General features: G+C 34.2%; 1 protein-coding gene across 1 annotated transcript; it reads left to right on the top strand.

The window, feature by feature from the left end:
* Positions 1-1,422: 1,422 nt before the first annotated feature.
* Positions 1,423-23,598, top strand: LOC148952286 (eukaryotic translation initiation factor 4E-like). The gene is made up of 5 exons (XM_089089733.1): positions 1,423-1,548; positions 12,945-13,126; positions 14,712-14,889; positions 19,190-19,329; positions 22,150-23,598. Exons 2-5 carry the CDS (start codon positions 12,948-12,950, stop codon positions 22,262-22,264), a joined length of 612 nt encoding a protein of 203 aa, XP_088945859.1. The 5' UTR covers positions 1,423-1,548; positions 12,945-12,947; the 3' UTR covers positions 22,265-23,598.
* Positions 23,599-23,978: the final 380 nt, after the last annotated feature.

Below are 23,978 nucleotides of genomic sequence, written 5' to 3'. Positions count from 1 at the left end.
ACGTTAATTTTTCATGAACTATGTAGCCTGTGTTATGCAGTGGGCCAGCGTGGGCTCTGACATTAGGAGGTCCTATACACATCGTTCAACAGTTCTGAGCTGATTGGCTTTCGTCATCACTTTTGCTTGATAACATAACCTCCCCGTTTTTGCCAAAACGGTTGTTTTGAAAGTGACAATGTGAGAAAGGCCCCTCCTCCTCCTAGCAACAAAAAACTGCACTCATATGTGGCCTACATTCTTGAGAAAGAAAAGAACTCTTGGTTTTTTGTGAAAAGTAACTTGATGGTTCTCAGCCATATTGTGGATGTATTTTTATCAAAATTACATTATTTAATTATTAAGTTCCATGCATTGAAAATTTACATTTTTTAGTTTCATTTCCTATTGATAGAGAACGCTCGTTACTGCCACCCTCTCCCCTCTGCCCCAATTGATCACTTTCAAGTTTAATAGTCGTTTAATAATGCTTGAAGAATAACAATCTTACCTTCTAAATCGCAACTCTTAAAATAAATCACACGGAAGAGGTGGGGCAGGGGGTTTCAAGTCTGAAAGAATCGCAACATTTTTTTTGTTGTTGGCCTGTGAAGGTCCCTGTTTGTCAAGCGTCTACTTTAAACAGGGGAAGTGTTTGTATTCATTTTCAGTGAGATTTCCCCCACAGCTCCAGCTTTTTGTGAATAAGACCAGATCATGAATGGTTCCACCAATGTCTTTATCTTTATCTTAAAGCTGCAATTTAAGGATATTTAACTTTTTGATAAAGTCTACATAAAAAACAAAATCAGATCTTCTAGCTCATGGCTCCAATTCCCCTCAGTCTTTCAAAAATTTCACCAAGGCAGGAAGTAACTCTTTGAAAAGTTACAAAGCCCTGCCTCTGCTAAGCCAACGAGTTTCTATATCTATTATAAGTGGAACGGCAAATTTATAATCCAGATTTGCGATTTTACAATTTGGTTTAACAGTGAAAAAGACTTTTGGTTGCTATGCACTGTATTTTGAAGTCGTGGAAAAAATTTGGTTCAAACTGAGTCATAGCCAGTGAAGTCTCCAAAAAAAAGTCTAAGAAATGCTGACAGATCATCAATGTATTTAAACAGATCATCCAGAAGGGGCGTAACTGATAAGAACAAGAAAAAGTAGAGTAGATATTTTCGTACCTTGTGGGCAAGGCCGTAACCCCCCCCCCCCCTCTCTGGGTACGGCCTTGCTTGTGGGGTTCCACACTTGACTCCCATCTATTTTGACCCCACTGAGAAAAAGGACAAGACCTTTTTTTTATATCTGTGTCATAAAAAAATCAACTACCAATAGTAAATCGTGCTCAAGAGCACCCCCTATAAAGACTTTCTTTTTTCAAAGAAAAATACTTTTTAAACTAATGTGTCGAAAAATTTTCCCTAAATTTTCCTCTCTAATTTAAAAAGTAAAACAAGAAAACATAGATGGTAGCTCTTTCTTTCTCTTGTAAGAAAACGTTCGATTGCTTCCAACTAGAGGCAAGAGGCTAACTTGTGTCTTTGGAATTAAGATCAGAAAGGGGTAACGATTTTGTGAATTTATTGTTGATTAAAGTCCTAGGCTAGTGACTGGTTGTCGATTTGGTGGTAGATTTTTACCAAATCATATTATTGACACGAATAAAGTGAATATACCACTCAATGCCTTTTTTAGGCTAGGCCTATGCTCTTTCCAAATATAATAGGCTAACCATTTTGTCAGAAATGAATTTTACCCCCACCCCTATATATACCAATTCAGGGTATATATTTAAACATTAGAGGGGGGGTGCAAATTTTATTTCTGATGTAAATGGGAAGTAAGTTTAAACTTTACCCCCCACCCCCCCCCCCTAATGTGCAAATAGGCCTATATACCCTGAATTGGTATTTAGGGGTAGGGGTAAAATTAATTTCCGACAAAAATGATTATTATATTTGGAAAGAGCATAAAAAAGGCATCAAGTGGTATATTCACTTTATTCCTAGAAGTCAATAATATGTTTAGGTAAAAATTTACTGATTTGGTAGCTATACTATTGTTGATGAAGATTTAATGAAGCCTAGAGCAGAAGTCTGATAGGAAAAAAGATAAGCTAGACTTGTATTTGTACAAGCTAGCAAAGATAAGCTAGACTAGACATTTTAATCTCCATTTAATTTTCTTTCCAATTTCCTATAATAATTGCTGCTATTGCAATTGCATCCAGCAACATTCTAGTTGGGAAGCTTAGCAGAAGGAAACATCTTAGACTAATATAATAAGAGTTATACCAGTAGATTCTTTATTTATCAAGCCAAAAGACAGTAAGTTTCCTATATAGGGGTTTGGACAAGGTAGTTCTAATAGTGTACTTTTGTTTTGACCTGACACTATTTTTAGAAGTTATGGGCTATTGCATTTCTTAGTAGTCTATTGGACAATTGTTGCTTACTAGGTTGCTAGCTACTACTGCAACTGGGATACGCTTTTTTCAAATTTCATTATCTTACCTAAAATTCCATAATTCAGCAATAGGCTTGAAGGATTGCTCCTTTTGGAATGCCTATCAGTATTGACTTCAAAGTTTAGTTGATGAGTCTAGGGCATCCCAGTGAAGACACAACTTCTGTTCCCAATCCTCTCCACATCTCACTTGAATGACTTCAGGGTTTGAATTTGAAGGCTTTGATTATTTTGGGAGTTTCAAAGCAGACCAACACAGTTCAAGTAGAAGTGGTAACATTCTCTGTGGTTAGTGGTTTGTCAACAGATTTTCTGGCAATTCTCTGATTAGGGCTGATAAGCAGAAGGCTGTGCAGGGTAAAATTCTAGACCAGCTAGTTTTTGCTGTCTTAGAAAGAGGTTAGGTCAAGAAAATGAAACTTTCATGGATGGATCTATAGACTAAAGGGTAAATTTCTAGGTGGCACAATAATTGGTAAATATTTACCAAATCATATTATTGAGTTATGACTAAAGTGAATATACCACTCAGTGCCTTTTTTTATGCTCTTTACAAACATAATGATTGTTTTTGTCAGAAATGTTTTTGTTTTGTCAGAAATGATTGTTTTGTCAGAAATGAATTTTAGCCCCCACCCCTATATACACCAATTCAGGGTATATATTTGCACATTAGGGGGATAGAGGAAAGTTTAAACTTACCTCTCATTTACATCAGAAATAGAATTCCCCCCATCCCACCACGGATCACCTATAGAACCTAGACTGGTATATATAAGTGTGGTGTCCAAAAATAATGTCAAACAAAAATGATTATTAGGCCTATTAGTTTAAATAGCATAAAAAAAGTCCAAATGGGGTCTCTTAACTTTATTTGTCTCTCTAACCTCTGATTGTTTCCATATTTACCTAATAATTTAGCTAGGATGAAAATGAAAATATCATTTGATGCCTTCTTTATGCTCTTTCATAATTCAATAATTACTTCTGGGGTTAATTGCATCTTGGGCCCTTAAAGGGGCTCAAAGGTATTTTATATTATGAAAGAGGATAAAAAAGCATCAAAAGTTGTTTTCACTTTCATCCTAGCTAAATATATGACCCACTGCAAATTTACTATAAACTTTAGCCCTCCCTCCATCCCCCTAATGTGCAAATATATATCCTGAATTGTCAACAGTAAAGTTTCAAATTACAAAATTTAGCACTATTTTTTTTTACAGCATTTGAAAAATTGAAATGGTAGGAGAACAGTTTATATTTGACTTGCCTAATAAATAAGTTTTGAGTTGTTATAAATAAGAATTTTGGAATATATTACTCTATAACAACTTATTTATAAAACTAGTGATATGTTTTTAACCACTTTTCAACAGATTAACTAGTGTTGATAACTTCTTTGTGTGGTTAATAAATGAAAAACCTTTGGGACCCCTTTAAGGGCTTAAGATGCAATTAGCCTCAGAAGCAATTATTGAATTATGAAAGAGCATAAAAAAAGCCATTTAATGATGTTTTCACGTTCATCCTAGCTAAATTATTGTGCTACCTAGAAATTTACCAACTAAAATATGTCTTGGGAATGTATTTTAACATAACTACCTCCATTCCTTCTCCCTCTAGAGAGCACTGACCTTTGATGACCTTTAAAAATCCTTGTGTTATAGGCTAAAAGTGAAATCTTGTAAAATAGATCTTCTGCTTAAATAAAGTACAAAATTGTATTTTTGGCTTCACAACTTTGCTCAATCCCAGTTTATTTTGTTTCCAAGATCTGCAAATGCAGTTCCTAAATTTAGAAAAAAAAAACATTGATGTAACTTAATATTCTACTAAAATATCAGGAATTACATTTTCAAAACTAAAACCAGAGAAAAAGAATCTGGAAATTAAGGTTTAGTTTTGTTTTGTCAAAATATCATATAGGTATAGATCTGTCAAGTAGGAGTTTCATTGTTTTAACCTAACTCCTTTCCAAGATAGCCAAAAGTGGCTTATCCAGAATTTTACCATGGACAATATTGACTTGCAGATACTGGAATGCTGTGATTTCTTTTCCTATAGTAGCCTAGGTAAGGGTCAGAATTATAATGCTACAAACCTCTAATGGTATGGGTCTCAGGTTAGCCTATAGGCTATGGTGTTTTGGTGGTGCATTGCTGGACACTTATAAGAAGTTGCTTATATCCCTTGAATTGTGGGGAGGCTAGTGTTATAACAAACACAAGTGCTAAATATACTATGGAGGTATGCAAATTCTTAGCTGAAAATATAATTTAGCCAGGATGAAAGTAAATAAATCTCTTGATGCCTTTTTTATGCTCTTCCATAAGTCAATAATTGCTTCTGGGGCAAATTACATTTTGAGCCATTAAATGCTCAAAACAGCCCATAGTAGGCTAGCCAAAAGTTTAAGAATCTGTTTCTAAAAAAAAAAAAAACTGTTTAGTAAGAAAAAACTTCCATTTGTAGCAGATTTAGGCAGTGGTAATTATTGTTTTCATTATTCTTAGTAGTAAATCATTATTACAAGAAAAAATTTACAAAAACTGTTAAAAAGTGCTAGAAACCCCTCAAAAATGACTGCAGTATTGCTGTGATGGTATTTTTTCAGGGGTATTAAGACTAAAAAAAAATTGTCATTATTAATTCTGCTACAAATGGCAATTATTTCTAACTAGACAGTTTTTTTTTTGTTTTAAACATTTTGTTCAACTTTTAGTGACTTTGGACTGTTTTTCTATTTTTATCCACTCTTTAAAATCATTTCATGTAATGGTTTTTACCTAATATTGCAATCAATCACAGGCAAAACTAGAAGGAGTGAAGTAAGGAATTTAATGATACTACTATTATTTTATGTTGAAGTTTCCTTTGGTGGAACCATCCAACTAGAATGTTACCTTGCACCCTAATCCCCCCACCCCTCTGATGAGGCCAGATATAACCCCAGACTCTGTCCAGATAGTAGTTATTTTTTCAACTTGGCTTTTCTGACTTAGTGAACCAACTGTTGATGGTAACACAGGAGTTTAATGGCTCCTGCAAAGAAACCAAATGTTAACAAAATACCCCCTCCCCAAATGGTGTGAGATATAACCTTAAATAATTATTGTTTCAATTGTTGTATTTGTTGTATTTCTTTGTTAATGGGTATTTATATTCTTCACCTATTAGCATTATCACTTCACTGCAAAATAATTGAGATCAGTTGGAATGACACATTATTTCAGAACGATTTAAAATATAAATAGCCATGGAAGGAAACATGACAATCTGATTAATAGAAACTGCTGTATATTATTGAGAAAGAATGTGCTATTGTAGTGTTTTTTTTTATAGTTCTGTTGATAACCTAGGCCTATACCCTGGCGCCATTAGGTGGAGGGTGCTTTTATCAGAGAAAAGACCATTAAATTAGGAAGAATATTAATTTATTGTCTCTGTTATTTTGCTAGTATTGTGTTTTCTTCAGAAGAGCTGCTAAACTTTAGTATTAGGGAACTTACCCTGCTGATAAGGAATAAACATAATTTATAATGACAACCCCATAAGATCAGCAAATTTATGCTGATAGCCCAGGGATATATCTTGCCACATATTAGAGTTGGACTGGGATGGAAATGTAGCAGCAGCAGTTATTATATTTGGAAAGATCATTGAATAGAGAATTTAAAGATATATTTCTTTTATCATATCTGATTTTAGCACTATGTTAGATCTGTATCTTTACCTTAGTTTTCATCTATGAAAAGGGGTTTTTAGTTTTACCCTGTGATCATGTAACTGTATCTTTTTCTTCTGGAATAGAGCAGCTAAGACATAATGCATGTACCAAAAAAGTGGAAGCCAGTTTGTTTAGGCTAGTAGATAGACTGTAGTGGCAGTTTATGTCTTGTTCTGTACTAACTACTATAATAAAAAATCTTACCTTATTACATTAAAAAAGGCCTATTTATTGAATTTTCAGAGTTGCTTCCTGTTTAATTGAGTCCTTGCCACCCCTCCCCCAAGTTCCTAGATAGAGGCCTTGGCTAGAGGCATATCGGTTTTAAGCTTGTTGTGGACTACTCTGGATTATTGATGGGAAGTGATCATAAAAAAATGTAAAATCTGCAAACTTTAGTTTTTAGCCTATGGCTATATCCAGGCATTATGGGGGTAGGGGTTGGCAGGTATGCAAAACTTTCCATAGCTCCCAGTAGTAGGACTTGACAAAATGCCTAAAGCTACCAACTCTTTAGCAGCATAACTTGTGTTTTGACAGCTTGCTTTGAGCAAAAAGTATTTTTACATGTAAAATTTGCAGAACTGTAACAAATATAATTTAGTATAGCTTGCTGTTAGAAATATCAATAGTTTTCTGAATTACCATTAACATTGTAAACTAATTCAGAGGTAAGTTGTATACTAGCCATATATATCATACTTCATAATTTTGTATGTACCATTATATCAAAAGTACTATATCATATTTACTCTAGTACTGCTAGTGTAGTGTAGTATTCAAAGTCTGAATCATACTGTATAGCTTACTGCTCTTGCTTCATGGATGGAGTTGTACACTAAATATTATATGCAGTATAAAAATAATGCATGCTTGACACTCATTGATCACTCTATCTATAAAAGCACCACTTGATTTTCTGGGAGAACAGTATTGATTGGCAGCCTGGAAGTCACATGTATTCTGAAGCTTTGATATTGGTTTTGGCCTAATCTAATCCCCTAAAGAAACAGATAAGTTGTTGCTACATTGAAGTGTGGCTGTTTTAGGCTACTAATCTTCTACATTCCAGCTTTGCCATTGCCTGCTTTAACTGTATGTACACCTTGATAGCTACCAGCCCTTGTGATTATTTTCTATCTGACAAATACACATTTTTTTGAGAATTTGGTTATTTGTCCAATACTTGGGCCAATACCATATTCACTTTCAGTTGAAGAGAAGTCAAGTAAGTAGAAACCTGTTCATACAAAGAAACATAAGGATGGCTTAAAAGAAAATTTTTACAAAGCAATATTAAAAATCAATGAGACTTTAGTTTGAATAAGTTTTAAAAGAAGCAGCGTGAAAGCTTCTGCTGTATATTTGAAGTTAATTTCTCAAACCCTATTGCCAAAAATTTCACTTCCCAAGTATTTCAAACAGAACTTTTCGAAAATTTTACCCCCTCCCTTTCTCTCATAAATTAAGGTACAATGAGGGGCGCCCTCCTCCCCCAGCTTTTTTGGCATAAGTAACCTATTGAGTTACCTTTTTAAGTTAAATTTATGCATATTTCTGGAGTTTGGGTGTATTGCAGTAGAGAGACTTCACCAGGCAAAAAAATAGCATCAAAAACAAAAATAGCTCTTTTGTTTTGTAGTTGCTCTTTTTTAGAGTTTTGGTTACTGTTGGGTCAAGTTGCTCTTTACTTATTGTTCATTACCATGACCTGTTTGATCAATCCTCAAACACAGATATCAAGTAGCAGAAGTACAAAATAAAGACCAACAGTTCATGAGAAGTAAGTCCAAAAATAATATAAAACTTTATAAGAAAGTAATCTGGTTCTAATAATCATTTTTTTTTTTGCTATAATATGCAATTTTTATGAACCATATTTTTTGGGTTGCTTCCATTTTAATCACCTATTCTCTAACTTTGAATATAGTCTTGCTTAATTTTGCCTCATTAGAAAGGGCAGGGATGGGAGTGGTGTAATTTTTACTGTAAGATGATTATATTTAGGAAGAGTTTTGAATGGGAAATTAAATTTTATTACATTTTTTTTTTTAATTCTACTGTGTCTAGCTCAGGATTAGCATTCATACAGGGTTAATAATTGTTCAAGAATTAGAAGTTGCAGATGTAGGCCTAGATATCTAAACAAATTTCCAATGTTCTTATTCAGGCAGGATATATATTCCATAAAATTTCATTCACCTACTTAACAGCTTTCCTAGACCATGAAAAGGTCATAAACTGCAGGTGAGCCCCTCAATCAAGCATGGGCGCCCTCCAGAAATATTACAGGGGAAAATGTACCAGAATAGCAATGGTAAGGGGAGGAGAAGTCATTTGGAGATAAACGGCCACATGAAAAAAATTCTCAAGGAAAAAAAGAAAATGCTTAGTTTTTGCATACCAAATGATGCAAAATTCAACAAAATTTTAAACAGTGAAGATTCCTGGAAAAAAGATCAATTCTTTTAATCCATTATGCATATGATGGATTACTATGGATTTAACATTAATATATTATGTCCAAAACCTAAAGTAAAAAAACTCAAACTAAAATTGCAGGAAAATTTATTTTCTCCCAAGATCAAAGCATGTATAGACTTGCCTTTATGCAGTTTCATAAGCCATAGGAAAGGAAACATGGAAGGAGTAAAGATAGGAGCTTGAAAACACCTTCCAAGTTGATATTTTAAGCTCTGAATTCATTCCCAGGAGCTTAAATTACGTATCTTAGACCAGCAACTTAGTAGAAGCCTAGAGTTTGGGTTATTGAGAAGGAAACATGTTTAGAAAACAATTCTTACTTCATAATATGCAGAATAATTATAGTTAGCACATTACAACTGCAGTTCCACTATACTTTACCCCCCCCCCCCCCCCTAATGCTCAAATATATAGCTCAAATTATATATCTCCCATGAGCTTTTCTGGTGTTTGAGTTTGTCACAGTTGGCTCTGTTTATAGGTATAAGGGTCTGAATTCACTGAACATAAACCTGTTCAAATAAAATTCTTTACCACAACTCACAAGAGAATCTTTTATGAAATGGTATGATCTTATGAATATTATGCTTTTACTAACATAGGAAGAAAGGTCTGTGTTTCAATGATCTCTGTCTGGTTTTTGATGGGTGGTAAATAATTCAGTCAAAAATTTTGGAAAGTAGTTAAAAAATTATCAAGAAAAGTGAGTGACAGTCACTAGCGATAAATCCCTAGGGGTAGTGACCCAGGGCGAAAGATGATTTTCAAGGAACCAATTTTTTTGAAGGGAGACATATTTGTGGGGAAATTCCCGAAAATTTGGGGATAATGGAAGCACTGGCATTTTCTGACAAAATCTGCCAACAAACTTCACTAGGCTTTGAAAACTGCCAAGTAGCATTGCTACCATGCTAGCCCACCTTTTGCACGCCTGGGGGTTGGTTTGATAAATCTGGAAGCAACTCTGAATTAAAATAAATGACAATTTTTGAAATATAATGAAGTAAGAATTTGGTTAGGAATAAGATTGGAAAATAAGAAACTGACCATTAGATTCTTTATTCATATTTTTCCAAATAGGATAATCTTTGCTATTACAAATGCAGTCCCCCTCCTAATAGGGCTAGGTATAACCTGCGGTTATATATAAAGCTGTGAATTTTTTTTTCAAACCGGCTTTATTTAGTGTCATGAACCAATTGATGATAAGAAATAATCACAAAGGATAATGACAAACCCACGAAATCAGCAAACCTTTTTATAGGCCATTAATGCAGGACTGTCTGCCCCCATTTGGGGCTAGGGATCGGAACACAAGTGCAACAGTAGAAGTTATTACATTTGTTAAGAACATTGAATAGAGAATATAATTGTATGTCTCTTTTTTCATATCTGATTTCTGCCCTAGAATAAACCTTAGCCAAAAATTTCAGCAAATTTGTCAAATCTTTGATTGGTTTGCAATTCAATGTTCTTTGCAATTATAATAATTGCTATAATCACTATTTCATCTCAGCCCGCTCCCCCTCCTAATGCCTTGGCTATAGTCAGAAGTTTGCTGTTGTTGTTTTTTTTTATCTATTTCTCATCACCAGTTGGTTCATAATTCTAATTTGATTTTTTGCTTTTTATGGTTATTTACTCCATCTACTCCATGTATTTATTTTATTTTTCTTTAGTTTTTCTACTGAATAAAATTTTGTTTTACTTTTTGAGTTTCTTTAATATAGTATAAATGGTTGGGATTGTCTGTTAGGCATTACATTTTAATGGGTTTATGATCATCAAATTCTTAATGTATGAATCATTAACTGCTATAGGACCAATTAGTATAGAAGCTACATCCTTTGAAAAATTAACCAATTTATATTTTTTATTACATTTATGAAAATATAGAGTTTGATAACTTAACAGTTCATGGTAAGTCATTTATGAAAATGGAGAAAAGTATAAGTCCAAGACAAATTCCTTGTGGGACACAATCCTCAGTCAATAACTTGCGAGTTCTAATGTACATAGCCTGTGATCTTCCATTGAAATAGTTTAAAATCCAATGGTGCCAATTGAGGGTGGGGCATTTGGACATCCCCTAGATTGCAAAAAATATTCTTTTTTGTATTTTTATTGAAAAATGCTCTTTTGGTAGTTTTATTGATACAAAATTACCTCTCTACATATTTTGAAAAACATTTTTTGCTCCCCCTTCAAAATATTCATGGATCAGTGCTACTTTGGCAATCCAGGATGGTCTGCATTGGCCAGTATTATAATACAGGTTCATTTACTCAGTAGTATGACGATTTAAATTTATTGAAGATTGTTGCGTAGTTTGTGCATTGCATGCTATAAAATTTTAGATTATTTTTGACTTGTTGCATATTTCATGGAGCTGCATGTTACAAGTTCAATTTCCATGAAAACTATTTTTAGCTTCTACCTAAAAACTGTTTCGTTTTAAAAAAATATTTAATAGAATAAATGACAATTCTTCTCGTAAATTTAGAAAATACCTAAGGTCAGAAAGGAACTAAGTTTATTTCAGTTTGGAATTAAAAAAAAGGACTTGAGCCTTTCTATCATATTGGTTTAGACTCTTGATAATAGCAATTTCACTATTGGATCCAAAAGTTGTGATCAAACTAGATGGTTGTTGTAAACTGATGCAAGGACTTCATTGTATAGTACTCCTTTGTTTGTGTCATCAATTCTCTAAGAAAATTTGATGTCTGAAACAAACTGTTGAAATGACAACTTGCTTTTCGAGCACAATTCAAAACATCCACAGCTGGTAGTTGAATAATCATACCTCATGGAACTATTGTCCTTAAATCTGGACATAAATTCAGCTTGGTTTATAATATGACACTGTGACTTTTGGATCTCTTTCATGTTGTGGATTCTTTGACATTAATAGATTCGATACTGATAGTTTTTTTACTGTCATTTGCATGCCAGCACAACAATGTGCTTATGCAGAAATAGTTTGTTGGACTCTAGAAGGAAAGTGTATTTATAGAAATGCCTGTTTGTAATTGTAGAATTTAGTATCTAATAAATATTTGAGAAGTTAAAACCCCTAGATATAGCAGTTTTCTAGAATAGTTGCACTAAATAATACCTTTCAAAATGCTCTGGCCATAGTTGACTGTAGTGTGCTGATGATTCTTTAGGAGGCACTGTAGAAAGTTATGTTTCCACCAACTGCCAAACACTTATGTGTTTCTAACTGGCTCATTGAAAAATGATAACTTCAAAGAAATATGTATGTATATAGCAATTCATCCTCTAAGAGCTGCATTTTATGCCATCTAGCAATTATTCAGAGGCTGAAGACTTGCAAATAGGGTTATCTGAGCTCTTAATTCAGTAATAATGACATTATAAGGCGAGTCTTTGTCTTTTTACAAGAGAATTCATTGAATACTATAGATGAGTGATTAGCATAAGTGTTAAATACACAAATACCTTGATCAACACAAGTGAGAAGGAATTGCTTCTTTTGGTCTAGAAAAGAATCGTTAACTAGATTTGGACCAGTTCAGTTCCTCCTGCTACAAACTTTTAGGAATAGACCTGCACCACAAATTAGGGGCTTTGAATCTGTTTTCTAACTCCAACCTCTGGCCCCTATCTACTTGTAAGACTTGAGAGATCCTGTAGGGACATGTCTTAATGTTGAAAACAAAAGTTTAGCTCAGAGTCTGCTGCTCTTAGACTATACATCTTGGCAAGGTGGTTCACTGAATTTGAGGTGGATTCCGGGGAAAATTTAAAGGTTTAAAGTTAAAACCCCTTTTTAGAATCTTTGAAACATTTATGACAGGGAAGGAGATCGGGTTGAAATCAGACATGTTTTTGGGTTATGGCCATATCAAAACACAGGGGAAATGGGAGCACCATATGATGGTTGTCCCACCCCCTTCCAGGAAATGTCAGACCTGGGTTTATCCATGTCTCTCATGTAGTCCTATATGTAATTAGATTTGTTTTGTTTTATCAATTTGTAGGCTAGACCTGTTAATAATCCTGACAGATTTATGCAGAAATAAGTTGAGGGTTGGGGAGCAGTTGTCTGCCTAGTAGTTGGCATATTGCTTTGATTTTGAGGGAAAAGTATACCCAATCCAGGATTTTGGAAATGCTGTCCTCTTGGAGGGTAGCAAATTTGTTTTAAGTATAAGTATAACTGCATCAAATTAAATTGAACAAAAGCAGGGAGATAGATCTCCTTGAATCCACAGCTGAACTAGATTCTGTCTTTTATGTTACCATTTTCTTTCAGGTGATGGCAACTTTAGATCCTGTTCAAGCACATGATGATTCAAACCATGATCCAGAATTGCTTATGTCACATCCATTGCAGAATAGGTGGACATTCTGGTATTACAAACCTGACAAGAGTCTTCCATGGGAACAAAACTTGCACAAAGTCACGGACTTTGACACAGTAGAAGGATTTTGGGCGTAAGATCTATTTTAATTCCAAATTAGATAGATCAACTTGATCTGTGAACAAATCTAAGAACAAATATTGAGTACTCCAAAGGGTAGTGTGTCAAAGAGCCTCTCATAAATCTGCTAAGGGCTAGGGACCTAGAATATCAAAGTTTTTTATGATCTATAGCTTTGTATGACCAATTAAAAGTTCAAAGATTGTTGTCGCCCAAGTTTTTTTGAAGAAAATTTTTAGTTTTTGAGATGAGAGAGCGATAAATTTATTCACAATACCATAAGTAATAAAAATTAGAAAATTTAGTAAATGTCTGATGAAAGGCTTGATTGTCTGTGGCATAAGGAAAAAACACATTCAATTATTTACTGAACATATGGTTAAGCTGTTGGCATCACATTTGACATGAACCAAACCAGAATAAAGAAAGAATAAAAAAATGGATAAAACAATCAAACCAAAAGAAAGGAAGTGTATGCCATTCTTTTAAAGGTGCCAAATGGGTGACATCTTCAAACTAGTTTAGATAGGCTAGTCCAAACAATATAACATGCAGTCAATAGATTTAAACATGAGCTTACTAATGTACTGAAAGGGATTTGAAAACTACTCAAGTTATGAAGATGATGATTAGACTGGTAATATGAAACATGGAATATAACTGCAGTGTCTAGGGATGGTCACCAAAAGGTTGAAGAAATGTAGAGGGTGTATGTGACAATATATTAAACAATTAATCATTTTCATAAGATTCCTAGTCTTATCATACACCTTTGAAAAGGGATTTCAGAAACTAGAAAAATTGTTATCCAAGTATTATACTTATACTAATCAATTTTTCGTTACCCTGTTTTCTGTTACTCTGCTACCCTGAAGTTCTCTGTTGCTTTGGCTGGATGAGTTTATACCAAGTTTTGCAAACAATGCCGAATGACTGGTGCAATAAATTAGGCCGGAATGATTTTGTCTTTTTAATTAGTCACAGGTATCTTTTAATGCACTGTAATGTAAATATCTAATTAATAAAACAAGTCATGATAATTGTGATCAAATTGTCAATCAAATATTTAATTGTGACAAAAAACAATAGCTGTAAGAATAAACTGTTAATATTTCGGGTGTGAATGCTTTTTGTTAATGTTTGTCTGATCTACAAACCAGAGATTCAAGGGTATTATTTGCCAAAAGTTAGAAAATTTAAGTTAGGACTCAAATAAACGAAGAGGGGTTTCAAATTGATGGTTACAACTTACAACTAACATAAAAATGTGTGTCAACTTTTATCAGGATAAAATGTGTCAGAAAAAAAAATCGAAGTTGTGACAGGTCAAGTCTGATACTTTTAATATAACCTTAGTATGAGTCTCTGGAAATGATGATTCAAGTTGAGTCCCAAATTACCAAGTTCTGGTTTGTGGAGTTCAAAAATGTTTGATGCACACGTCTCATCCGGAGCAAAGACTTTCTGTGCAAGTACAATTAGTTAAAAAAATTGTCGTTTCCAAGCTGCTACAATTTCAAGTTCCCAAACAAATGCTTATTCTTTTCCTTGTTGATTGTAAAGATGATGTAAATTGTAATACTTCTTCTTTTTTTTAGATTGCAGAATCATATTAAACCTCCAAGTGAATTAGCGATGGGACTTGATTTTAATTTGTTTAAGGAGGGTATTAAGCCCATGTGGGAGGACCCGTCAAACATAAAAGGAGGCAAATGGGTCCTTAATCTTGAAAAGAGACGAAGAGGTCCAGAAAATGACAAACTTTGGCTCGAGCTGGTAATTAGTTTTATTTTGTAATAAAGATATATGAAATGGAGAAAATAAGAATTGCTCAGCTTCAGTTGCACTAGTACCCTGTGGTAGTATATTGGATTAATGGCCTGCTTGGCAATACGGGACCCAGGGATCGATCCATGCTGTGTCTAGGTTGGGCGACTAGGTTCCTACTTGTCCTTGTAAAAACGACCCAGCATTTGAAACGTCGACTCGATGCCCTGTGTGCCAGTAATGACTCTGGAAAATCTTTATCCTTCGGTTGTACTAGAATTGCTGTTTTAAACTCTTTTTATTAAAAACGGTTATTTTTATGATCTTTAAACAAATTTGCTTCTTAAAGTATTACAAAACATAAATTACAAAGAAAATAAGGAGAAGCAAAGAAGTATAAAAATGCAAAATTTTCATCAACAATTCCTTCAAAGTCTCATAAGGAAGACTAATACTGTAAACTTGTCCCAGTTTCCACACAACTGGAAAACACTCCTCCGCCCACCCTGCTACAATCCACCCACCCTTCTCAAAATTCTACGTTGGCCACCTCCTCAAACACTTTTAAAATGTATGTTCTTTTTTTGCAGTCCTGTCTACCTTAGTTCTGTCCCAAGATGGATGGATGGATGGATGATAGACTATCTATCAACGAGGTTAAAATGACATCATTCTTATACATTCCTGAAAAAGGCTTATGCCAGTTGTGCCTCTCACTCAGACTATAAATCGTCTTGGCTTTTTCTCCAATTAGCCATGGATTGATGGCAACCTTGAACTAAATTAAGTTGCCATTAAATTCTTGATTTCGTGTTTATGTTCCTTCAGTCTGATTGTAGCTTTCTTGTAGTGAAGGTCGAGCACAAAGAATACAAAAAACTGATAAAGGAGGGAAATGAAGCGCTATAAAGTAGGTTTAATATGAATTTTAAACAAGTATCGCCATTAGAAGTTCATAGTTACTAAAAAAAGAGCTACTTTCAAAAAAGGCTAAATTTTTGTTGGTTTGAAATTCTTTTAATAAACTTCAATTTTTTCTGAAACTCAACTGATTATTTAGTTTTAAATCTATTCTGGATTATAAATAGTATGCATTAGATAAGTGCTGTAACTATATCAGTTAGCTTATTTTAATTCTTTGGAGTACTGAAAATAATTATCAAATGAGTAAACGATTGTGGATCGTATAATCAAAATAGTTGGAAGTTATTTATTTGTTGTGTTCTTGATTTTTCTTTTTTTCGGTTCAACGTTTTGCAGAAATATCGTAGATATGGGGTGCTGATGGTACACACTGTTTAAGCTAGGTTTGTTTGTGGGCCCCATGCACATATAGACGAAAAGGTGAGCATAGTCAATGAACTTGAAACATATTTCCATTTATTGAGTCTCATGTCATATTTACACCAATTACGATTCCAGATGTTTCCGCTAGTTATACAACAGCATAAAAAGTAAAAAATACAAAAAAGTGTAAGATAACGTGCACTTATGGATAAATATGACCCTTGGTTAAAATGGTTTTGTATAAATCTATTGAGTGTAGGAGGTTCATTTGATCCAAAGGAAATATCAAGGACCCTAGTTGGTGTAGATAGTATCCAGAAGATGAATGTCGTTGAGTTTTGCCCTTGTTAGGCGTCTGCATCGATTCTGTTTTCAGCCAAACAGAAACGGTGAAAAACGGCAATAAAAAATGGTGCAGAACAAAAATGGTGAAAAGAACGAAAATCTGTCTCTGGTTTTCCGTTTTCCTCCCGAAAAACAGAAATGACATGTTTTTACTTAAACATGACAGTTTTAATGACAGATATTTCTGTTTTTGTTTCAGTTTTTTTAGGTGTAAGTAAGTAAAGTTTGTGGATGCATAAAAAGACCAGATAAATTAGAATTTATCGTTTATAAACATTCAAACTTCAAGTGACTTTGCAGTCATTCTTGAGCGCTGCTTTCGCGTAAAGTACTCAGCAATGCTAAATGAACTTTCACTGGGTACTGATGTTGCTGGCACAGAGAGATGCATGCATGCAGTTTTACTATACTCTGGGTAAGCGTAAAAGCAGTCACTCCAAAAGTAGTCTGTCTCTTGTTCAGGAAGGCAGAAACTCTCCTCATATGCCCTGATTGTATTTACTTCTATGCGGGCAATGCTTAAATCTCTTATATTGTTCGCATTTTGTGTTCGAAGAGTTCATCCGTAGCGCAGTTGTGTCGAGAAACTTCGCAAACAAGCTGGCTTCCTGATCAAGAATCTCTGGTGATCCATTTTGGTTAATACCTGCCTTTGTAGGAGCAACGTCTATAGGGAATTGTTGGGTTTAATTGAATTTGATCAAGTTCCTCTGTGATTCTATGCTTGGAAACGAATTGCTGGAGAAGCGAGGAGACGCACTGATGACCTGAATCTCTGTCTGTATGACTCATTTTTCCATAAATTACAGGACCCAAAAACCCAGCTCTTGTGGAAAACGGCTTATGAAGCTTGGGACTGGCCAAAAAATGTCTGCTGAACTGAATAGCGAATAGTTTCTTCAGGCCATTGATTAACTGACAAAACCACTGTAATCTATTGATCATCATTATAACTTTTCTTCCCAAAAAATAATAGTATCTATCTGCTATCATAGTTGCCTGTTGGAACTGGGCAAGAACTTCAATGGCAGTATCATCGATGAACAGCTTATATTTATAAAGTTCAAGCTCACTAATTTAAGCATCAAGAAGGTTTTGAAGAAGTTGCGCAGTGGCTCTTTTCAGGCACAGTGTATTTCTATTATGGTAAGGTTGTTGTTCCGGCGAACATTCGTATCCTTTTTCTTCGATGGACTAAGATTTTATGACTTTTGCAGATATCTTAAAAAAGATCGTTGGGGAGATTATTCAAGGATTCTAACCTGCATTCGTATTTTTCTTAGTGCTGCTTCCAGCGTCAATACTTCACTAGAATCGCGTCTTCGTCTAGGTACTGAATTCTCACTATCACATGAAAAGCTCTGGATCACTTAAATCTGAGCTACTATGAGCATCATTATTGCAGTCAGTGTACCCAGTTTCTTAGAAGAGCTATATACTTACCATGAATAACAAAGGAAGACAACTAATTAGACTGCTTTAGTTGCTTTAATGATAGGACTGCTTTAATGCTGGATTAATTTTCACTGTGGCAAACATTTTCTTTATAATGCATAAAGACAGCAGTATTTGCTAGATGGCAAGTATCGCAAATACAGTAGAAGTCACTAGATTACACTACAATGCAATTCGAAATAAAACCATGACAAATGAAGAAAAATGTGTTTAAGGAAAACAGAAACGGTAAAAAAAAAGAAAACGGAACAGAGACGGTACTGAAAAACAGTAACTTGTTTTCATTTTTTTCAGTTTTGTTTGAAAAAAAAAGAAAAAAAAACAGAAAACGGTGGGAAAAAAACAGACACAGAAACGGTACCAACCCCTATCCTTACAAATATGGTCTCTTTAATATGTTCATTTCATATTCTTTAGATGCATTTTGATATGCACTGCATACCACTATTCTTGCATAATTTGTTAAAAGATCCAATTTTACTCACGAGTATAGGTTTTACTTTTCTGTTTACTCTACTTTCGAAAGTAAACTCGCTCTGCTAGCTACTTGTAACAATGCCCTGGAAAAAGATAAATTGATGGTGACTTTACACACCACTCGCTAGATTTCGAGTGAGCTAGCCTTTAAACTAACCTCGTATACTCACATCAGCTTGAGCTATTGAGCAAGTAGCTCGTTTGTCTAATTATGTTCTTAATGAAATTAAATTATCGCAAACAGAATGCCAATGAAAATATGATCGTTACTCAGTTTTCACCTTCATAACATGATAAGGGTCTCCTATTGATTTATATTTGTAGTTTTGGTTCCTGTTCATTACCTATATTTTGTATTTGAAAATTTATATTTAGAAAAAGTTACCTAGTTTTACTTTACATTGATTTTTTTCTAATTTTAGGGAAAAAAATATGAAAAACTGGATCGACTTATTTCTAGAACAATTCAAAAATTGCTTGAAAAAAACAAGCCCCTGACATGTCGGGATTAAGAGTAGCATATATTCTCGTAGCACAGGAAAATAATTCAGTTGGCTGAGGGATTTTCGCATTAAATGCAGATGACAACCTGTCAATAATTTTTTGGGTACTCGACTATTAGCTTACTCGCCGGCTTGTTAGCTTGTAAACTGGCCTTTTGCATTTGAGGCTTTACTACATGCACCTACGGATTTTGCCGAAAAAACTTTCTCCTAAATACAATACATACGATTTTTGATTTCAGGTTTTGAGTATGATAGGTGAATTGTACGATGATGACAATGATGATATCTGTGGTGCAGTTTTCCAAGTCCGACCAAAATGTGAAAGAATAGCCATATGGCTTGGTAACACTGGTAATAAAGAAGCAGTTTTGAGAATAGGGTAAGGTTTTTTTTTACTCTATCGAAATTATATCATTTTGAATATTTGTTCTAGCCACATGCATGTTCATTTGTGGGAATTTTCTTCTTTCTGGGAGGGACCATTAGCGATAAACAGGTTGGGAATATTAGTCTAAAATATGAGGATGTCTGTTCCGTCATTTATGAGGCATTTATTCTTAAGTATATTTCCTCGTCACTTGTTTGTTGTCTAGTTTCCAATCGTTTCTGTATAATATTAAATAAAAAAAACAAGTTTTCAACTGAAAGTAAGGAGCAACATTAAAACTTAAAACGAACAGAAATTATTACGTATATGAGTGGGTTTGCCTCCTTTTTAAATCCTCGCTCTTTGCGCTGAAGCGTTTCATCATTTTTAAATAAACTTCTTTTTTGTCTAATTAAAGACCTTGGCGTTTCAGGAGTCATCATTAAAGAATTAGGACAGAATTCAATGTTTAGCTTAAAGAGCGAGGTGTTGAGGAGGGGGGGGGCCCTTTATATACATAATAATTTCTGTTTTTTTTTCAAGGTTTATTGTTGCTACTTACCTTCAATTGAACAAAATTGTTTTTTTATTTAATTTCTGATAGTTTTTTAAATAATGCCAGGAAATCTGGCCCTGCCTCCACGGAGAAACCCCCTCCCCATGGAAATATTCTCTAAACAATTCAATCCCGGTGAAAATTTACCTCCAACAATTACTCTTAACCACTCCGCGCGAAAAATTGAGACGGAAAAGAGAAAGCAAGACATAAAAAGAATTTGGTATAAGAATTCTGGCCAATTCCCCAGTGTATAATTTCCCCAGACAAGTTCACTCCCTGGAAACTTCCCTCCCCATGGAAAATTCCTCCGTGGAAAACCCCCAGCATAAAGTCCCCCCCCCCCCCCGAAAATGTATGCATGTATCCAAATAACAAATACTATGCGTGAACAATGAATTAACATTGTAACTTAAAGACCTTCCCCTGGGGCTGTGGGGGGCCATGTTATACCCAAAGGCATAGTTATTGGGCTTTCAACTATGATGAACAAAATGGCTATCTCAAAATTTTGATCGGACATTTTTGGGAAAAAAGGGCGGGGAAGCGGGCCTAGTTGCCCTCCAATCTTTTTGGTCACTTAAAAAGGGCACTAGAACTTTTAATTTCCGTTATAATGAGCCCTCTCCCGATATTCTAGGACAACTGGGTTGATACAATCACCCCTGGGGAAAACAAAAAAAATAAGCACGCATCCATGATCTTTCTTCTGGCAAAAAATACAAAATTCCACATTTTTGCAGATTGGAGCTTGAAACCTATTCAGTAGGGTTCTCGGATAAGCTGAATCTGATGCTGTGATTTTCATTGAGATCACTTGACTTTTAGGGGTGTTTCCCTCTTTTTTCAAAAATCAGGCAAATTTTCTCAGGCTCGTAACCCTTGATGGGAAAGACTAAACTTATAATGAAAGTTATATATTTGAAATCAGCATATAAAGCCGATTCTTTTGATATATCTATTAGTATCAGAATTGCGTTTTTTGAAGTTTCGGTTACTATTGAGCCGGGTTGCTCCTTACTTACAGTTCGTTACCACGAACTGTTTCATATGTTAGTGTTAAAGTTAGGCTATTTCCTTGATTTATTGTAGTATTTATGGCAGAAAAGCTTGTTGCAACTTAAAATGTGCAGTGTTGCCAATTTGGAGGGGAGGGGGCGCAGTGGGGAAGGGGCATTTGTCCCCCTGCTAGATTTTGAAAAATATCTATTTTTGGTATTTTATCATTGAAAAAAAAAACCCTTTTTTGATGTTTTCATTGAAAAAAGCCCCTCATCTTAAAATTTTATGAATTGGCGCCATTGAATATGTAGACACCTGTTAGGAAACGGTGGTTCTCTCATATTCATAAATTTTGAAAGGGTATCATAATAGGAGAGATAAAGCTTATTTGGTGCTTCTTTAATGCACACCAATTGAGCATATAAGGACAGACCTGATTGTTAAATCAGAATTAAAACAAAATTTGACCTTTGACATTTGCATGGATTGAGAACACCAATGGAAAAACATTAAAAAACCGTTGTTTTAAGTTTTTAAATGCTAAATCTCAGGATATTGGTTTTATAGTTTTTGTTTTGTGCTTTTTACTATCTTTGTTAGGCCGAATTTCTTGCTTTCTTTCTTAGCAGTGACGATACTGTCTCCTTTTTGATGACTAGTTGACGTTATCTGTTATTATATGTATAAACTTCTCTTTTTTTCTTAAATTTTAATCTGAATTTGAAAATTAGTTAACCTAAAAAGGGCTTTACCGTTATTAAAAGGAATTTTGAATAATTTGTAATTTTTTCGAAGATAAGTTGATAAATTCCTTCATTCTTCACTCCATTACCTGTTGATTGTAGGCCTATTATTTGGTCTCCAAACTGCTTAGGCTTTATTTTTCCCATAAAAGAAACACAGCTTAAACAACTTAAGACCTCAGTTTCACGCCCATAACCCTTTTCTAGTCACGTCCTGATTATCCATGTATTTGTTAAAGCCCATTGGTATGAGATGGTTTGAGATCCGGCCTCCAAAAGTACTATTGTTTCTCTGTAAATGATCCCCTTCCTTTTGTGACTGTGTCCCTGTTTTTCAATCGTTAATTTATTTGGGTTTCAAACTCCTCATAGCTTTTGTAACGTTTAGTGCAAACGTTAATTTTAAATGGGGAAATGCCGAAACATTTTATTTTCACTACTTTTAGTTTATACGAATAATTTTGACAGAAAATCCTGTATAAACTGACAACTGTGGCTTATTTTGTGTATATTAACACTTGTTACTTTTAGGCATAAAATCAAAGAGTTTCTCGAGCTGCCACCTAAAATGACTATCACCTATGAAGCTCATACAGATGCGGCTAACAAGACTGGCTCCATGGCGAAAAATATGTTCTCTATTTAATTTCCTTTTCCCTCTAGGCTAATTTCAATTAACGCTGCAACTTCCCATATTAAAGGATCATTTTTGTGTTATGATATGTTCAGTGCATTCAAAATATTTTTTTTTATTATCGTTGTCTTGACAAGAATGCTCTTGTTCGAGGTTGAATGCTCCAGCTCGTTTTATCTGTATCTTTATCCCTGGTTGAAGATCTCAAGGGTGGACTTTAGGGCTTTGTTAAAAATATGGATTTTAGTATCAACTCTTGACTAATCTTTGAAGAAACGCTCTTGTGTTTAAGTCATGATTTTGCACTAGTCGACAAAAGGGTTCCATAGGAATTTTCTCCTGGGGAATTTTGAAAAACCTGTGCCCATAAGGAAACTTCGGAGAATTTTGACCCTCTTCTCCTTACCTCTTGTGTAAGAATCCCACCTTCCTTGACTTCCTAGGGGCTAGACATGTGTGAACCTATGTTTTACAAAAGTAAAGTTTGAGCCTTGTGTTTTTTCGGGAATTTGGAGTCGCTGAAACGTATTTTAAAAATAGAAACTTGGATTTGGACTCCTGCAAAAAAATATAGAGTCAATTGCGAATAATGGACTCTAGAACCCTGTCATATCCTAATTTTCACTACTTATGAAATAATTTTATTACAGCTGGAAATCTATAAAGAAAAATAATCTAAATGGTATTTTGCATAGTGAGAAGTGGTATTATTTTGTTTATGTTTGGATAGAACAATTTTTTTTAGAAAAGAAACTTTGAATATACGAGCTTTAATAAACTTTGCGACAATGCAATTTAATTTTCTCGAGTGTTTTTGTGACGTAGGAGGTTGTGGTGTATGAGGATTGGGACCTTTTGTTTTATAGTGAGTAATGGATATACATTAAAAAATTTTGTTCCTTTAGCTTAATTTCGCATTTCAAGTGAATTCTCAACCTCCGTGTGGATAAGGTAACAGAGCTTGTTTGTCCAAGATCAAAGCAAATTATACGAATTTTCACGGTTTGAGCTAGATACACTATATTCTGCTACTAGTCTATGGAGCCCCTAAAGGTCTTGCTTTATAGTTATCCTGATTCAAAGCTCATACTGTACCACATTTTTACATAGACCTTGGTAACTTAAAAATCCAACTGGCTCAAGCTCGTTTAGAGCATATAATGCGTTTTGATTTTAGAGGGCCGTTGAAACTATGTTCAGGGCCTGTGGTGCTCGTCTACTTTAGGCTAGAGTTTACTTCAAGTTAGGTTTCAAAACAGGTATATTTTTCTTTCTGCTTAATTTACTATTATTTTCTTTGTGTTGTTCAATCTCTAATAAGATCATAATAAAGTTGATAATGATAATTTGAGTTACCATTTAAACATAAGAAAGAGCCTAAATACAACATGTTTTTAAGTTACTAATTTTAAATATTACAGAGAATCGATTAGTTGGGATATTCAAGTTGGTTTCTGAGAAAAAAAAGACAACGTTATGCAGCGTTTACTAGCAAACTTCTACAGGTGTAATTCATTTTAGTGCTTTTACACTGGGGTAAGGACATCCGCCAGAAAGATACAATATGCGTTCTGAATACAATCTAAAATTTATAAAAGAAACTATATATTTTAAAAGTAATTTATGATTTGAAATCAAATATTTAAAATAGGGACTTATTTTATGTAAATAATAATGATCTTTTCCTTAGTGTTTTAAGTTCAATGTAGCTATTATTATTTTAATT

This window comes from Artemia sp. Qi Xiang Cuo, chromosome 5, assembly GCF_049724085.1.
Source record: "Artemia sp. Qi Xiang Cuo chromosome 5, ASM4972408v1, whole genome shotgun sequence".
Lineage (NCBI taxonomy): Eukaryota > Metazoa > Arthropoda > Branchiopoda > Anostraca > Artemiidae > Artemia > Artemia sp. Qi Xiang Cuo.
The sequence above is the reverse complement of the archived record's forward strand: the minus strand, read 5'-3'. Positions and strand labels throughout refer to the sequence as shown.